A 21,249-nucleotide genomic window follows, 5' to 3' on the forward strand; every position below is an offset into this window, starting at 1 on the left:
CCTTCTTCTTCTTCCTTCTTCTTCCTTCTTCTTCTTCCTTCTTCTTCTTTCTTCTTCTTTCTTCTTCTTCTTTCTTCTTCTTCCTTCTTCTTCTTTCTTCTTCTTCCTTCTTCTTTCTTCTTTCTTCCTCTTCCTCCTCCTCTTCCTCCTCCTCTTCCTCCTCCTCTTCTTCCTTCTTCCTCTTCTTCCTTCCTCTCTTCCTCTTCTTCTTTCTTCCTCTTCTTTTCTTCCTCTTCTTTCTTCCTCTTCCTCTTTCTTCCTCTTCTTTCTTCCTCTTCCTCTTCCTTCCTCTTCTTTCTTCCTCTTCCTTCCTCTTCTTTCTTCCTCTTCCTCTTCTTTCTTCCTCTTCCTCTTCTTCCTCTTCTTTCTTCCTCTTCCTCCTCCTCCTCTTCCTCCTCCTCCTCCTCCTCCTCCTCTTCCTCCTCCTCCTCTTCCTCCTCCTCCTCTTCCTCCTCCTCCTCTTCTTCCTCTCTTCTTCCTCCTCCTCTTCTTCCTCCTCTTCTTTCTTCTTTCTTCTTTCTTCTTCTTCTTCTTCTCACCAAATTGTCACTTTGAACCACACAGATTGAAATACTTCTATCATTGCATACCCAACTTCCCTCTATTGCACCTCCAGGAATAAAACAATGTTTACTTTAACTTTTAGAAATATTTGCAAGATCCCTTATAATTTGGTTAAAGTATGCTTACACAGCCTGTGAGTGAGATCCTTTGTTTTCCTGGCATCTAATGGATTTTTCTTTTTGTAATTCCCTACTTGCAAAGTCTAGATTAAATTCTTTTTTCTGGCCTGGCATGGTGGCTCACGACTGTTCTCCAGCACTTTGGGAAGATGAGGCAGGCGGATCACTTGAGGTCAGGAGTTCATGACCATCCTGGTCAACATGGTGAAACTCCGTCTCTACTAAAAATACAACAGTTAGTCAGACGTGATGGCATGCGCCTGTAATCCTAGCTACTAGGGAGGCTGAAGCAGAAGAATTGCTTGAACCCAGGAGGCAGAAGTTGCAGTGAGCCGAGATTGCTGCCACTGCACTCCAGCCTGAGCGACAGAGTGAGACTCCATCTCAAAAATTAATAAGTAAATACTTTTTTCTTCAGTTGGAATCAGATAATCTGAATAGATCAGAGTGTGTGTGTGTGTGTGTGTGTGTGTGCGCACGCGCGCGCGTGCATGCAGATCATCTGACTAAGAGTGTTAGGGTAGTTAATCCTTTTAAGGGCCTGACAAGTAGCAGAGAAACAGTTATTTAATGAAATAACTACTAAGAATAATTTGTAAGTAGCTGCAGTTTATTGGAATATTTTACTATGCAAACTAGTCTTACAAAAATGAGCACCTTCTATCTCTTTGCCCTCAAGCTACAGTGCTTATATTGCAATTCTTTGTCTTCATTGTACATCTTTGGAGCTTTTCAAAAGTAGAGCTTCTTGGATTTCAACCAGAAATATTCTGGTAAATTTAAAAATGAAAAATAAAATACAAAGAAAACAAACGTAGAAAAAATTCTGGTAAAAAAGTTATGAGAACTTTTCAACTTGAATATGTATGTAAGTGACTTGTGAATTTTGTTAAAATACAGTTTCTGACTCAGTAGATGTGGGATGGGAGGTTTAGATTTTGAGTTTCTTAAATGCTCCTAGTTATTGTTGATTCTATTAGTCTGTGGTCTATATTTGGAATAACAAGGAATTGAAAGAAAATACCTGTTTTCTTTCTGCTGTTTCTAATGTTTTAAAAGATTGAGAACTATTACCACCTTAGTATTAGGATTAGAGAAGTTGTATATATTTTTAGTTGAGGTATAATTAATATACAATAAAATGCATAAATCTTAAATATTCAGTTGGATGGGGTTTTTGTTGTTGTTGTTGTTTGAGATGGAGTCTTGCTCTGTCACCCAGGCTGAAGTGCAGTGGTGCAGTCTCAGCTTACTGCAACCTCTACTTTCCAGGTTCAAGCAGTTCTCCTGCCTCAGCCTCCCAAGTAGCTAGGATTATAGCCATGCGCCACCACACCTGGCTAATTTTTAGTAGAGATGGGGTTTCACCATGTTGGCCAGGCTGGTCTTGAACTCCTGACTTCAGGGGAATGCCTGCCTTGGCCTCCCAAAGTGTTAGGATTACAGGTGGGAGCCACCACGCCCAGTCAGTTGGATGAGTTTTGGACATTTATCACACTGTAAACATCATCCAGAACAAATCCGTATGAAAGTCTTTTCAGATATGAACAGTTGCTTTTATTGACTATAATAAGGATACAGTTAGGAACTAAAGTTATGTTCATATCTCAAAAGCCTGTGTTCTGATTTGCTGTTGAATATCCTCCAACCCTTCCTGTAAGGACTACATTTTAGGTGATAACAAAACATAAAATTCAAAACACAAGAGACTCTGCAGTAAAGAGTTTTCTTCTCACATATAACTCTCAGCTGCCCAGTTTCTTTCCCCAGCAAATAGACAAACTGATATGACCCGCATATGTATGTGTATAAACACAATTCATATACAGTATGGATCATAATTGATCCTGATGAATAGAGATAAGAGTTGATGTGTATATATCTTGTTTTTTTTTTTTTTTTTTTTTTTTAATACAGATGGTGCTGGGCATGGTGGCTCATGCCTACAGTCCCACCACTTTGAGAGCTGACATCACTTGAGTTCAGAAATTTAAGACCAGCCTAGGCAACATGGTGAAACGCGGTCTCTACAGAAAGCACAAAAATTAGCCGGGAATAGTGGCACACACCTGTAGTCTTAGCTACTAGGGAGAGTAAGGTGGGAGGATCACTTGAGCCTGGGAAGTAGAGGATACAGTGAGCTGTAATTGTGTCACTGCACTTAAGCGTGGGCGACAGAGCAAGACCCTGTTCCCCCACGCACCACCCCCCACACACATATACACACACATGCGCGTGTGCGCAAGTGGCTATACTCTGTATTCTGATCAATATTCTTAGAGATCACTCCATATTAGCCCATTATTAATAGATACTTATATCTATTGTGAACCATAGAGGAGGCAGTGAGCTGTAATTGTGCCACTGCACTTCAGTATGGATGACAGAGTGAGACCCTGTTTCCCCGTGCGCGTACCTCTCTCTCCCCCCTCCCTCCCTACCTCTCCCTCTCCCCCCCCACACGCACACTCTCACACATGCAAGTGGCTGTACTCTGTATTCTGTTCAATATTCTTAGAGATCATTCCATTTTAGTTCATTATTAATAGATATTTACATCTGTTGTGAACCATGTTTTTAAGTATAGTTCCTGATTTCTCCATTATTTATTTATTTATTTATTTATTTATTTTTTAAGATAGAGTTTCACTCTGTCCCTCAGCCTGGAGTACAGTGGCGCGATCATGGCTTACTGCAACCTCCACCTCCCAGGTTCAAGCAGTTCTCCTGCCCTTAGCCTTTGCAGTAGTTGAGGTTACAGGCAGGTGCCACCATTCCCGGCTAATTTTTGTATTTTTAGTGGAGACGGGGTTTCACCATGTTGGTCAGGCTGGTTTTTAACTCCTGATCTGACTAATTTTTGTATTTTTAGTGGAGACGGGTTTTCACCATGTTGGTCAGGCTGGTTTTTAACTCCTGATCCGCCCGCCTTGGCCTTCCAAAGTGCTGGGATTACAGTTGTGAGCGACCATGCCTAGCCAGTTTCTCCATATTTTAAAACAGATATACATGTATATTTTTAATCAGTAAAGGATTACATTTAAAATGAAGAATTTTGGGGGGGGTTTGGTTTAATACTGTAGATGTCACCTGCCAGGTTTGAGAGTCATCGGAGTATGAGTTTGTAGAGAATCTTAATTTCTTGCTTGTACCAATCACTGCTATCCTTTCTTAAAAAGTTACGTTTGTAAGTACAATTAATAAAGTCTAAACCAAAACAATTACAGGGATGTGCCTGAACATATTTTTTAAATACATTATTTATGGTACTCCTCAAGTTACAGAAAATTGCCATCTGTAGAAGGATAAGTCTGTCTTTCTATTTTTATTTGGTGGATAATAACTGAAAAACAACAAGTATCGTGAATTCATTTTTAAACTTCTCTGGCTCTTGCAGAACCCTTTCCTAACGTAATACTGTTTTTAAAAAATGCTTATATTTCTACCTATCAGCAGGGGTTCCCAACCCCTAGGCCTGCGGACTGCTGCCAGTCTGTGGCCTGTTAGGAACCAGGCGTCACAGCAGGAGGTGAGTGGTGGAGGGCAAGTAAGCTAATTACCCCTGAGCTCCACTGCTTGTCAGATCAGCTGGGGCGCTAGATCCTCACAGAAGCGCAAACCCTGTTGTGAACTGCACACGCGAGGGATCTGGGTTGTGTGCCCTCTCACTCCTTCCATGGAAAAATTGTCTTCCACAAAACTGGTCCCTGTTGCCAAAAAGGCTGGGGCCTGCTGCCTATAAGTATGCTATCTATTGAAAGAAGGGCTGATTATATATTTATCAGGTAATTTGTAGGTAAAATATATGTAAAAATCATTATAGATACAGGGAGGGTACCATTTTAAGGTGTTGTTGTTGTTGTTATTGTTTTGAGACAGGGTCTCACTCTGTCGCCCAGGCTGGAGTGTGCTGGTGCCATCACAGCTCACTGCAGCCTCCACCTCCCAGGCTCAAGCAATCCTCCCACCTCAGCCTCCCGAGTAGCTGGGACTACAGGTGTGCACCACTACTCCCAGCTAATTGTTTTTTGTAAGTTTGTAGAGATGGGGTTTTACCTTACCCATGTCGGTCTCCCAACTCCTGGGCTCAAGAGGTCTACCAACCCCCGCCTCCCAAAGTGCTGGGATTACAGGCCTAAACTACTGTGCCCAGAAATAGAGTAATCAGGGACACTTGGGGAAAGAGATTGATTATTTTTGTTTTCTTTTCTTTTCTTTTCTTTTAACTTTAAAGCACTTATCCTGAATATTTGTTTCTGTAAAGGCAGTTTTTATTACAGCCATAGCTATGCCAGCCTTGTTTTGTAAAAGAAATTTTATTTCTTAGCCATTTAGAAACCCGTTTCCTTATTACAATTAGCTAAGAAAAATTGAGTTAATTCAGAATTCATTTTGTTGATTGTTTAGTCATTAGCTTTGATAAAAGTCTATTGTAAATTTAAATCTGCTTAATACATTTTTTTATTTCGAATTCCATAATACAACCGTTCGTGCGACCACATGGGCTGCTTACTAGCTTTTCTTTGCTTTCCCTCCAATTAAAAAGCTTGGGCTGAATAATCTTAGATCTCTTCCTGATCTAAATCATACTAAAAATTAAAAGTTAAATATTACTTTTCTGTACACAATTATGTGTAGTTAATTTCAGATTTAACTATAGAATTTTAAGGTGTTTGGTTTTTTTTAAAAAAAAATCTTTATGAAGGACACAGAGTTCTTATGTTAAAATAAGCTTTTAAAAAGCTTTCGAATATACCACTGTTATGTTTCAATCAGTAATTAGTATTTGTTGAGTTAATGAATTGTGCAGAGCAGGCTTTATTCCATAAACAGGATGTTACATTTGATTGTAAGTGTTGTAGCTGTGGCCCTTTTCTCTTCTTAGTGTCTTTTTTCAGTTACTACACATCGCCTGATGATTCTCACTAGCTCTTGCTGTTTCTCATATATAGTAAGCTGTTTTTGTTTTATGTTTAAAGAGGCTAGAAGTAAAGATTAGTAAAATGTACAGTCTTGAAAATGTTAAGTAGACTTGTGGACATATGCTTTTAGCATATGATGGATTCAAACGAAGTAGTTTTCAAAGTAGTGGCAGCTGTATCTATTGTTGTAGCTTCAAATTCTAAGCATTTCATAGTAACCTTACATAACAGAAACACTCTTTGTTTTTCCTTTTTATCAGCAAGTAGTGAATGTTCTTAAAAGTGCAGCTCTCACCACTATCTTGTCTAGACATCAAGTCTACCCTACTGTATTTAACAATCATTATTACCAACCACTTGTTCAGATTTTACATATATACAGTTAGTAAAATATACTCAACGTAAGATTTACCTCTGAAAGTCTATATTCCCAAAACAAATTGAAGTAATTTATTTTGGCCAAATTTCAAAGAGTTTAAAAGCTACAGTTTACCAGATTCTGGCCATGCTGTTACTGCAGAAACTTGTCAAAGTACATGTATAAAGTGTTTTTTTTTTTTTTTTTTTTTTTTTTTTTTTTTTTTGAGACAGAGTTTCACTCTTGTTACCCAGGCTGGAGTGCAATGGCGCGACCTCGGCTCACCGCAACCTCCGCCTCCTGGGTTCAGGCAATTCTCCTGCCTCAGCCTCCCGAGTAGCTGGGATTACAGGCACGCATCACCATGCCCAGCTAATTTTTTGTATTTTTAGTAGAGACGGGGTTTCACCATGTTGCCCAGGATGGTCTCGATCTCTTGACCTTGTGATCCACCCGCCTCGGCCTCCCAAAGTGCTGGGATTACAGGCGTGAGCCACCGCGCCCGGCCTAAAGTTTTTATTTTAAAAGAATCTAAAAGCTATCTCTATAAGATAATTTGTATCATACTTGAAAGGAAGCATCTCTTAAAGGTAATTTAGTTATTTTGTACCTAATATATCTTTAAGTAGGAAGTTTAATGAATCTGTTAAGATGTTATATTTACATCAAATATAAAATATAAACAGTACAGATACCAAATCTTATAAGAACCATACTTAGTATGAGTACCTAAAGGGATGAGTCTGTCTTGGACCTTATCCTTGGGGATGTTACCACTGAAACAAAAAATACCCAGTTATAAAGCAGTTCCAGTCAAGGCGTTCCCCATCGTATAAACCCAAGTACAAGCTTCATTTCTCACCTCTGCTCCTCATCCATTGTGTACTAGTGTTAGGTAAGGATTTTACCTAGTGTTTCCAAATTACAGTCCCGTGCTACTCAATTTTGCTTTTGTAAGTCAACATTTTTTTTGTCTCTTGAGTATTTCATGGTAAGGACATTTATAAATGGCATGGTGTAATGAACACTGGATGCTTCCACTTAGTGTTTTACATCTTAGAGACCTTTTCCTCTTTTTCTTGTTGTTTTCTCTGTTTTTGGAATGAGGTCTCGCTATATTGTCCAGGCTGGTGCAGGACTCCTGGACTCAAGGGATCCTCCTGCCTCAGCTTTCCAAGTAGTTGGGATTACAGGCACAAACCACAAGGCTCCTCCTTTGTTCAGTTGGATTAATTATAAGTTCTCTCAGAATTGACAGCCTATTTGTGAAAGTACTTTCTGTATGAAAAGTACATACAGGTGGTTATGATAGTGTTCAACTGTTTAATATGTGTCTTTGGGAAAGTCACTTAACTTTTCTGAGTCTTGCTTTGCTCATTATTGCAATGGGATTGGTGATATTACCCACTTCATAGTAATGTTAGAATGAAGTGAGTATGTACGTAGCCTATGACATTGTCAGTAATCAAAATATCTGCTATTACTGTTTTGTGGATTAGCCTGGGATCTTGAAATAAGGCCCCAATTTCAATCAAGTAACTGGTAAGTCACACTGAGAAAAAAACTATTCCTTTGGTAATTCTTTGTATTGTAAATTACAATTGTTCCCCCACTTAACTGGGTTCTGAGACACCCAATGGTTGCCGGAAACCGCAGGTAGTACTGAACCCTATCGGTAACTATATTTTTCCGATACATACATATTTAAGATAAAGTTTAATTTATAAATTATGTAGAGTGTGAGATTAACAATAAGTAAAATAGAATTAAAATTATGTAAAAGCTGTGTGAATGTGTCTTTCTCCTTCTTTCAAAATAGCTTACTGTACTATATTCACCTGTTTTTGGACCACAGTTGACCTTGGATTACTGAAACTATGGAAAGCAAAACTGCTGATTGAGGTTGGGGGGTACTACTATATAATCTTTGTGAATGGATTAAAATTACCTTGATTAAAACCAAGAAAAACATGATAACTCCTGTCACTTTTATCTAGTGATTCTTTCTTAGTAGAAGTCAAAGAAAAGGGCATACAGATATTGGAGAACTGAAATGTGCAGGTTGGTCATGTTGTCATCTCCAAAATTTACCTGTGATGGTAGTGATTGTATGGCGAATAATGAGACCTGATTTTTGTACAGATGTCTTTTAAAGGTTAATGTTCTTGGGAAACAGCTTTTAAAATATATAACAGCAATGTTATTTCGGGATAGGAATTTTTGTCTTTCTTTTTTTTTTTTTTTTTTTGTTTGGGGGGGTGGGGATGGAGTTTCACTCTTGTTACCCAGGCTGGAGTGCAATGGCGCGATCTCGGCTCACCGCAACCTCCGCTCCTGGGTTCAGGCAATTCTCCTGCCTCAACCTCCTGAGTAGCTGGGATTACAGGCACGCACCACCATGCCCAGCTAATGTTTTGTATTTTTAGTAGAGATGGGGTTTCACCATGTTGACCAGGATGGTCTTGATCTCTTGACCTCGTGATCCACCCGCCTCGGCCTCCCAAAGTGCTGGGATTACAGGCTTGAGCCACCGCGCCCAGCCTTTCTTTTTTCTTTAACCATACAATCTCATTGTTATATTGGTAAGAAATATTTTCTTTCATGATACCTTTGAAATAATCATTTATGGTATGTAAATTCCTTGCCAGCAAATATGGATAGTGCATTTTCCGCCCATTGAAAACTGCTTGTGTAAGATTATTTTTTTCTGAACATTGCTGTGAATGTATGCACTTCATTCATTGTCTTTTGTGGTTAAAGAGACTGTATTGACTTGTGGCGCTCATTTCTATCTTTAAGATAATTGAAGATGATTTGTCTATTATGTGTCTGTTTTCATTAGTTTAATTGTCTTCTATTGGGAGTCTCTATTATAATTCTTGCCCCAGAGTTCCAACAGTTTAATACTGCATTGATTTCTAATTATGGTTTGCATTGTTCTTCTTTGAAATTTTATTCTATTATTAGCATCCTTCATTGACACAATTTGAGGAGAAGAAAAATGTCTTGTCCTCATTTCAACAACTTAAACTACGTGTGTTTTTCTCTCCTATAATTGTTCTTCAGAAGTTACAGATCCTATGAGGTCATTATAATAAACATTTTTTAAATCTAGAGGATTTAAATAGTACTCATTTTAAATCTCTGTTTTAGTGATTCTTTGTAACTTTGGAAAAGCTTGCAGATACACGTGATTCTCTCAGTAGAGGCTTTCTTACATAAAGATATGTTTTCATTCCATGTTTTTTTCCTGCAGTACATTCTCAACTGTGATTGCTAAAATTATAAGGGCCCTATGTAAAGCAAAAGAGTAATGTTAAATTGACATTTTACTTGAAACTGGCATTAAGGGAGGGTAGTTTGAAGCATGTTTAATTTTTTAAACTTTACTTATACTAAAAATACATTTTTATTCACTGAATTCATCAGTTGCATTGCCAACTGTGCACAGCCAGAAGTTTAATATCTTTTCTTCCTACCGATAGCTAGCATGTCTTCAAATATAGTACTGCATACCTTATTAATAGGCTGAAAGGAAAATTACCTAATTAATCAACACATTTGCATCATTTGGGATTCCTTGCCTATCATAGGCAGGCCGTAAATGTTTGTTTAACGCTTAGGAATGAAACTGGAAAGGGTGCTTCAGTCTTATGTAGTTTGCCTCTGCCATCTTCTAATTCAAGCTAATGAAGATAAATATTACAGTAAGTCTTCAAGAAACTTTTCTTTTAAGCAGTTAGGAAGTAAGAGAAGCAGCAAAACCATTTCATTCATTTGGTTGCAAAACACAGCCAGCCAGGCTGTAATTGTTTTCGAAGCACACGAGATTGAGAGGATTTCTCATAGTTAGTACATATGACTCAAATATATGTTGAGATTTATGTAAATTATTTATTCTCATTAGATCTTTACAAACAACCTGAATCAGGAAAGGAAGAAATATTTTTATTTTTAAATGTATTGACTTTTGGTATGCAGCTTCATCATAATGTATCTAGGTATGGATTGTTTTTGAAATTTATTCTGTTTAAGGTAATTTAAGTTATGCCTCCTCTATTGAGAGTTTATATTTTTCATTAGAGCTCGAAAATTATAGTGTTATCTCTTTGAATATTTAATATTCTCTATTTTCTTCTATTTTTATGTCCTCCAGTTGAAAACCGGTTAATTTTTTTTCCATTCTTTCAGTTTCCTTACACTTTGTTTCTTTAATATTTTTCCTTTAAAAAAAAAACCCTTAAATTATGGATATCTTGTTAAAGATGATCCCTTAAGTCTTTAATTGTATTTAATTTGCCATGTAATCCATCAAGTTTTTATATATATTATATATATAAATATTGAGTTATTTATATAACATGTAATGTATATATATTATATGTATATATTCATTATTTCAATAGCTTTTAGAGTACAAGTGGCTTTTAGTTATTTGGGTGAATCGTATAGTGTTGAAATCTGAGATTTTTAGTGCACCCACCACCAAGTAGTGTATATTGTACTCAGTAAGCAGTTTTTTCAGGTCGGCATGGTGACTCATGCCTGTAATGCCAGCACTTTGGGAGGCCAAGGCAGGTGGATCACCTGAGGTCAGGAGTTTGAGACCAGCCTGGCCAATCTGGTGAAACCCTGTCTCTACTAAAAATATAAAAATTACCTGGGCATGGTGGTGCCTGCCTGTAAACCTAGCTACTCTGGAGGCTGAGGCACGAGAATCACTTGAACCTGGGAGGCCAACGTTGCAGTGAGTGGAGATTGCACCGCTGCAGTCCAGCGTGGGGGATAGAGTGAGTCTGTCTCAAAAACAAATAAATAAAAGGAGGCTGGGCACGGTGGCTCAGGCCTGTAATTCCAACACTTTGGAAGGCAGAGGTGGGCAGATCATGAGGTCAGGAGTTTGGGAACAGCCTGGCCAATTTGGTGGAACCCCATCTCTAATAAAAATACAAAAATTAGCTGGGTATGGTGGCGCATGCCTATAGTTCCAGCTGCTTGGGAGGCTGAGGCAGAATTGCTTGAACCTGGGAGGCAGAGGTTGCAGCGAGCCAAGATTGTGCCACTGAACTCCAGCCTGGGCAACAGAGTGAGACCCTGTCTCAAAAAGAAAGTAGTTCCTTATCCCTCACCCACTCCACCCTCCTGCTTGTGAGTCTCCATAGTCCATTATACCACTCCGTCTGCCTTTGTATACTCAATAGCTTAGCTCTCACTTGTGAGAACATACGGTATTTGATTTCACATTCCTGAGTTACTTCACTTAGAATAATAGCTTCCAGCTTCATCAAAATTGCTCCAAAAGACATTTCATTATGTTTTTACAGCTGAGTAGTATTCCATGGTGTATATATACCACATTTTTTTATCCACTCATTGGTTGATGGACCCTTAGATTGGTTGCATATCTTTGCAATTGTGAATTGTGCTACAATAAACATTTATGTGCAGGTGTCTTTTAAATTTTTTTATGCTTCTGTTTTATGTAAACACATGTCTTTTTGATGTAAAGACTCCTTTTCCTTTGGGTAGACATCCAGTAGTGGGATTGCTGGATTGGATAGCAAATCTACTTTTAGTCCTTTAAATCTCTATACTGTTTTCCATAGAGGTTATAGTAATTTACATTCCCACCAGCAGAGTAAAAGTGTTCCCATTTTACCGCATCCACACCAACATTATTGTTTTTTGACTTTTTAATAATGGCCCTTCTGGCTAGGGTAATGTGATATCTCGTTGTTTTAATTTGCATTTCTGTGATGATTAGTTATGTTGAACATTTTTTCATATGTTTGTTGGTCATGGTGTATCTTGTTTTGAGATTGTCTGTTCATGTCATTTGCCTGCTTTTTGATGAGATTTATTATTTTTTCTTGCTGATTTGAGTTCCTTCTAGATTCTGGATATTAATCCTTGTCAGATGCATAGTTTGCAAATATTTTCTCCTGTGGGTTGTTTTCTCTGCCAATTTCTTATTTTGCTGTACAGAAGCTTTTTCATTTAATTAGATCCTGTTTGTTTGTTTTTGTTTCTGTTGCATTTGCTTCTGGGGCCTTAGTTATAAATTCTTTGTCCAGGCCAATGTCCAGAAGAGTTTTTTCCAGGTTATTTTCTAGAATATTTATGGCTTCAGATCTTAGATTTAAGTCTTTGTTCCATCTTGAGTTGTTGATTTTTGTATAAAGCTGAGAGATGGAGATCAGTTTCATTCTTCTACATGTGGCTATCCAGTTTTTCCAGCACCATTTATTAAATAGGGTATCCTTTCCTCGATTTATGTTTTTGTTTGCTTTGTTGAAGATCAGTTAATTTGGCTTTATTTCTGAGTTCTCTATTCTGTTCCATTGGTCTATGTACTTTAGTTTAGACCAGTACCATACTGTTTTGATAACTCTGTGTGTGTGTGTGTGTGTGTGTGTGTGTGTGTGTGTGTATTTTTTTTTTAGATGGAGTCTTGCTCTCTCACCCAGACTGGAGTGCAGTGGTGCCGTCTTGGCTCACTGCAACCTCCACCTCCTGGGTTCAAGTGATTCTCCTGTCTCAGCCTCCTGATTACCTGTGATTACAGCTGCCTGCCACCACACCCAGCTAATTTTTGTATTTTTAGTAGAAATGACATTTTAGCCATGTTGCCTAGGCTGGCCTCAAACTCCCGACCTTAAGTGATCTGCTCACCTCAGCCTCCCAAAGTGCTGGGATTGCAGGGGTGAGCCACTGTGCCCAGTCGATAAATATAGTTCTATAGTATAATTTGAAGCCATGTAACATGATGCCTCCAGATTTGTTTTTTGCTTAGGATTCTTTGACTATTTGGACCCTCTTTTGATTCCATATGAATTTTAGGATTGTTTTTTCTAATTCTCTGAAAAATGATGTTGATATTTTATTTTATTTTTGAGACAGAGTTTCGCTTTTGTCACCCAGACTGGAGTGCAGTGGCACAATCTCAGCTCACTGCAACCTTCGCCTTCTGGGTTCAAGTGATGCTCCTGCCTCACTCTCCCAAGTAGCTGGGATTACAGGTACACGCCACCATGCCTGGCTAATTTTTGTATTTTTAATAGATAATGGGGTTTCACCATGTTGGCCAGGCTGGTCTCGAGCTCCTTACCTCAGGTGATCCACCTGCCTTGGCCTCCTAAAGTGCTGGGATCGCAGGCGTGAGCCACCGTGCCTGGTGATGTTGATATTTTAATAGGAATTGCATTGACTTTGTAGATTTCATGATACTGATTCTCCCAACCCATGAGCATGGAATGTGTTTCTTTTTCAGCAACTTGTAATTCTCCTTGTAGAGAGCTTTCATCATTCTGGTTAACAATATTCCTAGGTATTTTATTTTACTTTGTTTTTGTATTTTTATTTTTATTTTTATTATTTTTTTGCAGCTGTTATAAAAGGGATTGAATTCTTGAGTTGATTCTCAGCTTGGTTGTTGTTCGTGTATAGCAGTGCTACTGATTCATGCACACTCATTTTGTAACCTGAGGCTTGACTGAATTTGTTTATCAAATCTGGGAGTCTTTTGGAGGAGTCTTTAATGTCGTCTAGGTGTACAGTCATCATTGACAAACAGCAGTAGTTTGACTTAGTCTTTTACAATTTGAATGTCCTTTATTTCTTTCTCTTGTCTGATTGCTCTGCCTAGTCCTATTCCATTGAATTCTTGACATTAGTTATATTCTTCATTTCTAGATGTTCAATTTGGTTTTCATTGCAAATTTGCCTAGAATTAAATTAGATTGTTTATTGCTGATGTTATTCTCTCTTATGTCTTTAAACATTTTATAATTTATAACATAATTTCAGGGTTTTTTTTTTTTTTTTTTTTTTTTGAGACGGAGTTTCGCTCTTGTTACCCAGGCTGGAGTGCAATGGCGCGATCTCGGCTCACCACAACCTCCGCCTCCCGGGTTCAGGCAATTCTCCTGCCCCAGCCTCCTGAGTCGCTGGGATTACAGGCACGCGCCACCATGCCCAGCTAATTTTTTGTAGTTTTAGTAGAGACGGGGTTTCACCATGTTGACCAGGATGGTCTTGATCTCTTGACCTCGTGATCCACCCGCCTCGGCCTCCCACAGTGCTGGGATTACAGGCTTGAGCCACCGTGCCCGGCCAATTTCAGGGTTTTAATTCAGCTGTTGTTTCTGCTGACTCATACTCGTGGTACCAGGTTTCCTTGTGTGTATTATATTTTGGAGTTGTGAGCTTATATTCAGAATTCTAAGTATATGTGAAGGTAGGTAGACCTGTGCTTAGAAGTACTCAAGGGCATGTCTTTACTTAAGAGCACAGGCCAAAACCTGTCATTTTCTTTGACCAACAGGCAGTTTTTGTTTTCTCATTCATCCTTTCACAGAGACCCTAGATTTATGTAGATGCCTCAGATCTAGCTCGTTCTTACATGGGCTCAAGGTCATGTCTGGCATTCACTTTCTATCAGGCTTTGATTCGTGGTTCTTTGGGGCAGCCTTGGCTTCACCACTGGATTAGCATATCACTGATTTTTTTGCTTTCTCTTCATCAACAGCTCTTGATAGTTCTTTAAGAGTTTATGCTTTTAAAATAATGTGTTTCTAAATTTTTTGAGGCAGAATAATTTTCTGAGAAATGTAGTGTGTTTGGCCCTATCTTCGTTTTACATGTTTAAAAAGCTCCAGTGAGTTGTTCAAGTTTATGGTAGCAATGGTAGAACCATGACTGCTTCCTATTTATTGCTTTCTAATATGCTTATTTGCCTTAAACTGAGATTTTAAAAAGTTTCAGTTAGAACTAAAGAAGGCTTCACTGTGGAAGTGACATTTAATCATTCTTAAAATTCTCTATCTATGAGGTAGGATTCTCATAGATAGAGATAGGAGGTAAAATATTTTACATAAGGGTGAATGACATGCACATAAGTAGCAAAATAGGTAACCGTAGGGAATAATCAACAATTGTAAGTAGTTTAGTGGGGGTAAAGTCGTCTTACATGTGTATTTTAAAAATCTCCCTGTACCCTTCATTTCTCCCATTCTACTCCCCAGTCACAGCATTTATTGCGTTGACTTCACAGAGTACAACATTGTATTTACTGTGGTAACTTAGAAGGAGCTTTAATAGCCTTGAATAATGATTGCAGAAACTTTGTCTTAGTAGAAATTGGAAGGAAGTACTTAACCCCAACAGGTGCAGTGCAATTCAATTCTGGCACTAACCACCTGGAGTCAGTGCATACCCCACAATTAAAGAGCACAGTGTCCAATAGTTCTGCCCTTACCTCAGACTTCAGCATCACTTTGAGTATCCATGTGTCGCCTGCATTTCTGTCAACTGGCTACAAATCGAGGATTTTCCATGACCTTATGAGGTTCAAGAATATGCTAGAACAACTCACAGAATTCAGGATAGTGTTATACTTATGATTGCAGTTTTATCATAAAGGGTACAAATCAGGAAGAAAGTATTCTGTTTCAACGTTAACTAGTCTACTGCAACTCAATTCTGGCACTAACCACTCAGAGTTAGTACAGACCCTACAAATTAAAAGGCACTGTCTTCAAATAATGACTGAGAAATTAAGGTAGTGTGGAAAGGATGTGACTGTATAGACTGTATTTTACTGAAATTTATTGGTAGAATAAAGATAATAGATAACAACCCAGTATCATTTTATGAGGATAGGTGGATCAGAGCCAGATTGTTGAAACATTTGAAAGCTAGCAAAAAAAGTGTTTGAATTCTATTGATGGGCTTGTGGATAAATTTTAAATACATAAGTATTATGATCAAGATGTTTGTTGGAAGATTCGTTTGGCTATACAGAAATGTTTGGCTACTTTTTCGGTGAGGGATAATGAGAGCCTGAGTTAAATTGGTAGAGTCTGAAATGCAGAAGAATAAGTGCATGAGAGTGTGTGGCAAAAGTAAGTACCAGCTACCGATTTGTGTGTCTGCTCGTCTGTTTACTTTTGAGCACATGTGAAAGAAGTATGTTAATATGAGAGACTGAGAGAAAAAAACAGATGGAATAACTGATGAAGCAAGAGGGGCTGTCAGTAGCACAGATAAAGGAAATACTCTTGAAAATTCAGAGAAACACTCTTCTGAGATAGGAGAAAAGGAAAATAAAGGGCAGCATTTTTGAGGTGGAGAGGAAATAAGTTTGGGAGAGAAGCAATGTTGCTAAGAGTAGGGGGAAATGGGATAGGGAGGAGGGGAGTCCTATCAGCAGTTGGAGTTCCTGAATTGGGTGTGCAAAGGGCTTAGAATACTCCATATGTTACATGTTGATATGGAATCAACATGAGAGATTAAGGAGTTGCATGGTGGGTCAAATAATTGCAGTTTAGGATTTTTTCCAACAGTTCACAGCATCCTTTAAGTAACGGTAGAAAGGCAAACCAGATTGTTATTCATAACTGACCAAGTAAGAACACTTCAAATGTTATTGAATAAAAGTTGCCCCCGATAAGGTGGTGAAGATGATGATTTTATAGAAAAAAAATTCACAACACAGACTTAGGCTGTTTTAGTTTTTAACTCAGTTGTTTATTTGCCAAGAAGTTTGACCAGTTCTGTGAGCAGCTAGATTATTGGGACAATTCAAAATTAAGAATACAAGTGATAAAAATTAAATTTATAACCATAACTCAGCTGAACTGTTGATCATAATGCTTCAAAAAGGAAAAAGAAAAGCCCTAGGGTTTTTTTAGCTTTCTTTTTTAATTTTTTTTCTCAAGGCAGGAAATGGTGAACATATTTAAAATTTTCCACCTAAAAGGAATGAACAATACTATCTTAAAACAAAGATGAATGCTGCAGAGTATTTTGAAACTCAGTCTCCCCAGCCAAATGGGGTATTGCAATAATTTTTTTTCCTGACATCTAAACATGTTAAATGCAGTGGCTTCCCTATTTGAAACCCTCCAGTGGTTTCTTATTATACTTAGAATAAAAATCCAAAGTCTTCACCGTGGCTGTAGAGACCTGCGGCTCTGTATACTACCTCACCCTCCAAATTACTTTCATGTTACCCTCGTGGCTCACAGTTCTGCAGTCATACTGGCCTCCTCTCTGCTGGTCCTGCATTTTCCCCTTCTTGCGAGCCTTTCTTCACTCTGACTTCTACCAAGCATTCACTCTCTGGCCTCTGCCAAATGTTACCCTTTCCCTAAAATTTTTCTTTATCTCCCTGATCAAGCTAAGTAGTTCGTCATCATAAACCTATTTTATTTCCTTTATAATAACTTACCATAGGTATGCATTTTTTTTTGTTTTTTACATTTAAAAAATATATTTCCAGCTAAAAACAGAGTTTCCTGAGGATAGGAACTACATGTTTTTTTCACCACTTGTACTGAGCCTTCACTTAGTAACTCCTCAAGTGTTTGTTGAATTAATCAATGGGTTCTAAGTATTAAGTGCTTTATGTACACTCTCTCATTTAATCCTCACAAAAGGAAAGATATTTTTATAATCCCCCTGTTACAAATAAGGAAACTGTATGCCATCAGCATATACAATCATTATTTGTCAATTAAAAATAAAATTTAAAATAAAAACAAATTGGGGCTTAGAGTTCCCTAGCACCCCAAACTTAGGGCTCCATGACCATAATAAAATCTTCATCCCTCTGCCGCAATTCCCTTCCAGCTCACTAATAGTTTCAATTCTTTCATATGTGTGTTTTAAAGTAAGAGAGAATGGCATTTTAAATGCTTATGAGCATATTTTCTTTTCTTTTTTTTTTTTGGAGACAGAGTCTCATTCTGTCGCCCAGGCTGAAGTTAAGTGGCACAATCTCAGCTCACCACAACCTCCGTCTCCTGGGTTCAAGTGATTCTTCTGCCTCAGCCTCCTGAGTAGCTGGGATTACAGGTGCCCACCACCATACCTGGCTACTTTTTGTATTTTTAGTAGAGACAGGGTTTCACCATGTTTGCCAGGCAGTTCTCGAATTCCTGACCTCAGGTGATTCATCTGCCTCAGCCTCCCATAGTGCTAGGATTACAGGTGTGAGCCACTGCACTCCACCTAAATGCTTATGGGCATACTTTTCTATATAGTCGTTGCATCCATGAAAATTGAAGAGTAAGGTGTTTTTGGTTTCAATTTTGAAGATTGAATTGTATTTATATTTGTGTTGTTGAGTATAAATAAGAAGTTACCTGTGTTGGTCATTTTTGGCCTAAGTAGAAAGAAATTATACCTGTGGTCATTTTTTTACATTTTTTCCTTTCCATGTGGCATATTTGTGGATATGAGCAGCTAATTTCCCAAGATTATAACAAGTTGATTCTTACTGTACAAAGTATTTGAATTTGAAACCTTCATTGTGTAATTATATATGTACACGGTGACTTGAAGGCAAAGAAAGCCATTTAACCTGATTTCTATATGGATAGTTCAATGTATGTTCAGTATGTGAGGAGAATGATTGTTGCTGCTTCTGCTGCTTCTAAGAGAAATATAGGATATCATAGTCAAAATTTGACTTTTAAAGTCATATTTAGTTTGTTCTAATTTAATTAACATGACTTCTTTGCCATCAAGAAATAGAGTATAGAATGCAGCTGCTACATAATTGAGCTGTATGGGATAAATACTGGCTTGAATCACTGGAGAGGATTCAGTGTTTGAGGAAAAATTTTAGAGATTTCTTATCACACCTACACAATGGACTGAAAGTTTTTCCTTTCTTTTTTACATATGCTATGCTTACCTTTAAATTACTGCTTCATCTTAGTAATATGCTTTTTTTGTTGTTGTTGTTGAGACAGAGTCTCAGTCTGTTGCCAGGCGCCAGGCTGGAGTGCAGTAGCGTGAGCTCGGCTCACTGCAACCTCCGCCTCCTGAATTCAAGCAGTGCCCCTGCCTCAGCCTCCCAAGTGGCTGGGACTTCAGGCGAGTGCCACCATGCCCAGCGAATGTTTTTTTTAGTAGAGACTGGGTTTCACCATGTTGGCCAGGATGGTCTCAATCTCTTGACCTTGTGATCTGCTTGCCTTGGCCTCCCAAAGTGCTGGGATTACAGGTGTGAGCCACCGCGCCCGGCTGAAGCAAGGTATTTCTAAGTGATTTATCTTATTTTTTTGAGATGGAGTCTTGCTGTGTCACCCAGGCTGGGGAGTACAGTGGTGCTATCTCAGCTCATTGCAACCTCAGCCTCCCAGGTTCAATTAATTCTCCTGCCTCAGACTCCTAAGTAGCTGAGATTACAAGCATGTGCCACCACACCTAGCTAATTTTTTTTTCTTCTTTTCTTTTTTTTAGTAGAGACAGGGTTTTGTCGTGTTGGCCACTCTGGTTTCAAACTCCTGACCTCAAGTGATCCTCTTATGTTGGCCTTACAAAGTGGTGGGATTGCAGATGTGATCCTGTAATCACCCAGCCTCTAATTGAATTTTATTTTCTTCCCACAGTGTGGAAATTCTCTCATAGGGAAAACAATTTTAGATTAAATCTAATAGAGGAATTAGGTATTTTAACTAGAGTATACGTGGTTTGTGCATTTGGTTGATGATCACCTTACACAATTTGCATAAAAAACATTTGCTAAGCCAACTATTAATTAGCAAGATTCTGTGTGTATTTTTTAATATATGAATAATTGATAATACTGAGAAGTTTTATTTGTCAAAAACAAGTATTTACAACAAAGTATTTACATTTAAAAGTGATAATATTGTATTGCCTTTCAGGATACTGTGTTTTAAGCTTTTTACTATTTTGAAATGACTTTGTAATGTAAACTTTCTTCCCTGGTTGATTTCAGCACTTGTTTGTTATAATTCACCTTTCTTGGTGTTCTAAATCTATTATGGTTTTAATTATAATCTTAAAGGAATAATTTTTGATCACCCCCCTTTGAACAGATTTATTCACTAATATCAGTTACTTTGCATATGGATCATTTGGTTAGGATGATCAAAATGTTTAATTAAAATATGAACCACGGCCATAATATTTGATTTTAGAGTTTTAGATAAATCAGAGATAGTTATAAATCAGCTTTTTCTCAGCCTTACACGGGGAGGCTCTGAGGTAGTTACAAAGGAAGCAGAAGTGGATCTGTCCTCAAGATAATGGAGGAGGTAGGCAGGACAGAAAGATACATACATTTCTTAAATATTTAGAGTAACCTAGAAAAATTGATTTAGAAAAACTTTATGAAAACTGTCTTTTATTTATGTATTTATTTAGAGACAGAGTTTCGCTTTGTCGCCCAGGCTGGAGTGCAGTGGCCCAATCTCGGCTCACTACAGTCTCCCACTTCCCAGGCTCAAGCGAATTCTCCTGTCTCAGTCTCCCAAGTAGTTAGATTACAGACATGCACCATCACGCCTGGCTGATTTTTGTACTTTTAGTAGAGATGGGGTTTCACAATGTTGTTCAGGCTGCTCTTGAACTCCTAACCGTAAGGGATCCACCTGCCTCGGCCTTCCAAAATTCTGGGATTATAGGCATGAGCCATTGTGCCAAGCCATGAAAAATATCTTAAACAAAATTTTGAAGAAAATAGAGACGTAAACAGGGGAACGCAGATGGCATATGAGAGAAGGTAAAATGCTTTAAAATGTTTGGTAGATAATACTTTAATGGGTGATGAGAAAATTTTAGTAGCTAAGATTTTGTTGAATTTAAGTGGATCAGATCTTGGGAAGGCAGAGCAGAAGTATACTGGGAAGGTTGGAGTTTTGTTGTAGGACTTTTGTTATTTTGTTTTCTTTTTATTTTTTTAAGGAAGATGATACCTGTGAGTAGAAAAGTTTAGAATAAAAATAGGCTAGAAGCAAAACAGCTAGAAAGAAAGCTACTATGCTGTGATGAAACAGTGCTGTATTGGCTAGGTCCGTGCTAGCGTTACAAGTGTAGAAATAGTGAAACCAGAAAATAAGAATGCACAACACAGATTTTGTCACTAATGATATCTCTAAAGGCATGTAATCAGTCCTTTTAAAAATACTTCAGTAATTTAGCAGTTAATGTTTACAAATGATTTAGTGTTTTTCAGCAAAGAAGCCAAACCATAAATAATTTCTGGACTTTCAAATACTACAACACAAATAACACTGAACTCTGAGAAAGCAAAGTCACATTTTGATGTTTATGCTTTTTATTGTGATAGGACACTGAAAATGTGTATGAGGAGAAGAATGGTTTAATGCCTTTTTCCAGGATGTGTTTATATTAAAAATTTCTGTCTATGTTGTATCTACATGAGCACATGTTAATCTTGCACGAAGTAAGGTTAAAGGGGAAATGACAGCCCACTGTTTCTTTTGGCTCTTATACTAAGTTGGTCAGC

The 21,249-nt window shown here is 38.0% G+C and overlaps 1 protein-coding gene across 31 annotated transcripts in view; it reads left to right on the top strand.

Annotated features, from left to right (window-relative positions):
• The window catches only part of PPHLN1 (periphilin 1), a 135,861-nt gene that overhangs the window by 87,081 nt on the left and 27,531 nt on the right, over positions 1–21,249 (top strand). The window contains exon 11 of one of the 31 annotated variants that reach the window (XM_032248511.1): positions 4,137–6,142. The exons of 29 other annotated variants lie outside the window; for them this stretch is intronic. In XM_032248511.1, the coding sequence (XP_032104402.1) occupies positions 4,137–4,190 (54 nt within the window). In that variant the 3' untranslated portion in view covers positions 4,191–6,142. Of the gene's footprint in view, positions 1–4,136; positions 6,143–21,249 lie in introns of those variants that run through there. One more of the 31 variants, XM_032248512.1, reaches the window with a different exon arrangement.

This window comes from Sapajus apella, unplaced genomic scaffold (assembly GCF_009761245.1).
Source record: "Sapajus apella isolate SASKATOON/1434 unplaced genomic scaffold, GSC_monkey_1.0 scaffold66, whole genome shotgun sequence".
Classification (NCBI taxonomy): domain Eukaryota; kingdom Metazoa; phylum Chordata; class Mammalia; order Primates; family Cebidae; genus Sapajus; species Sapajus apella.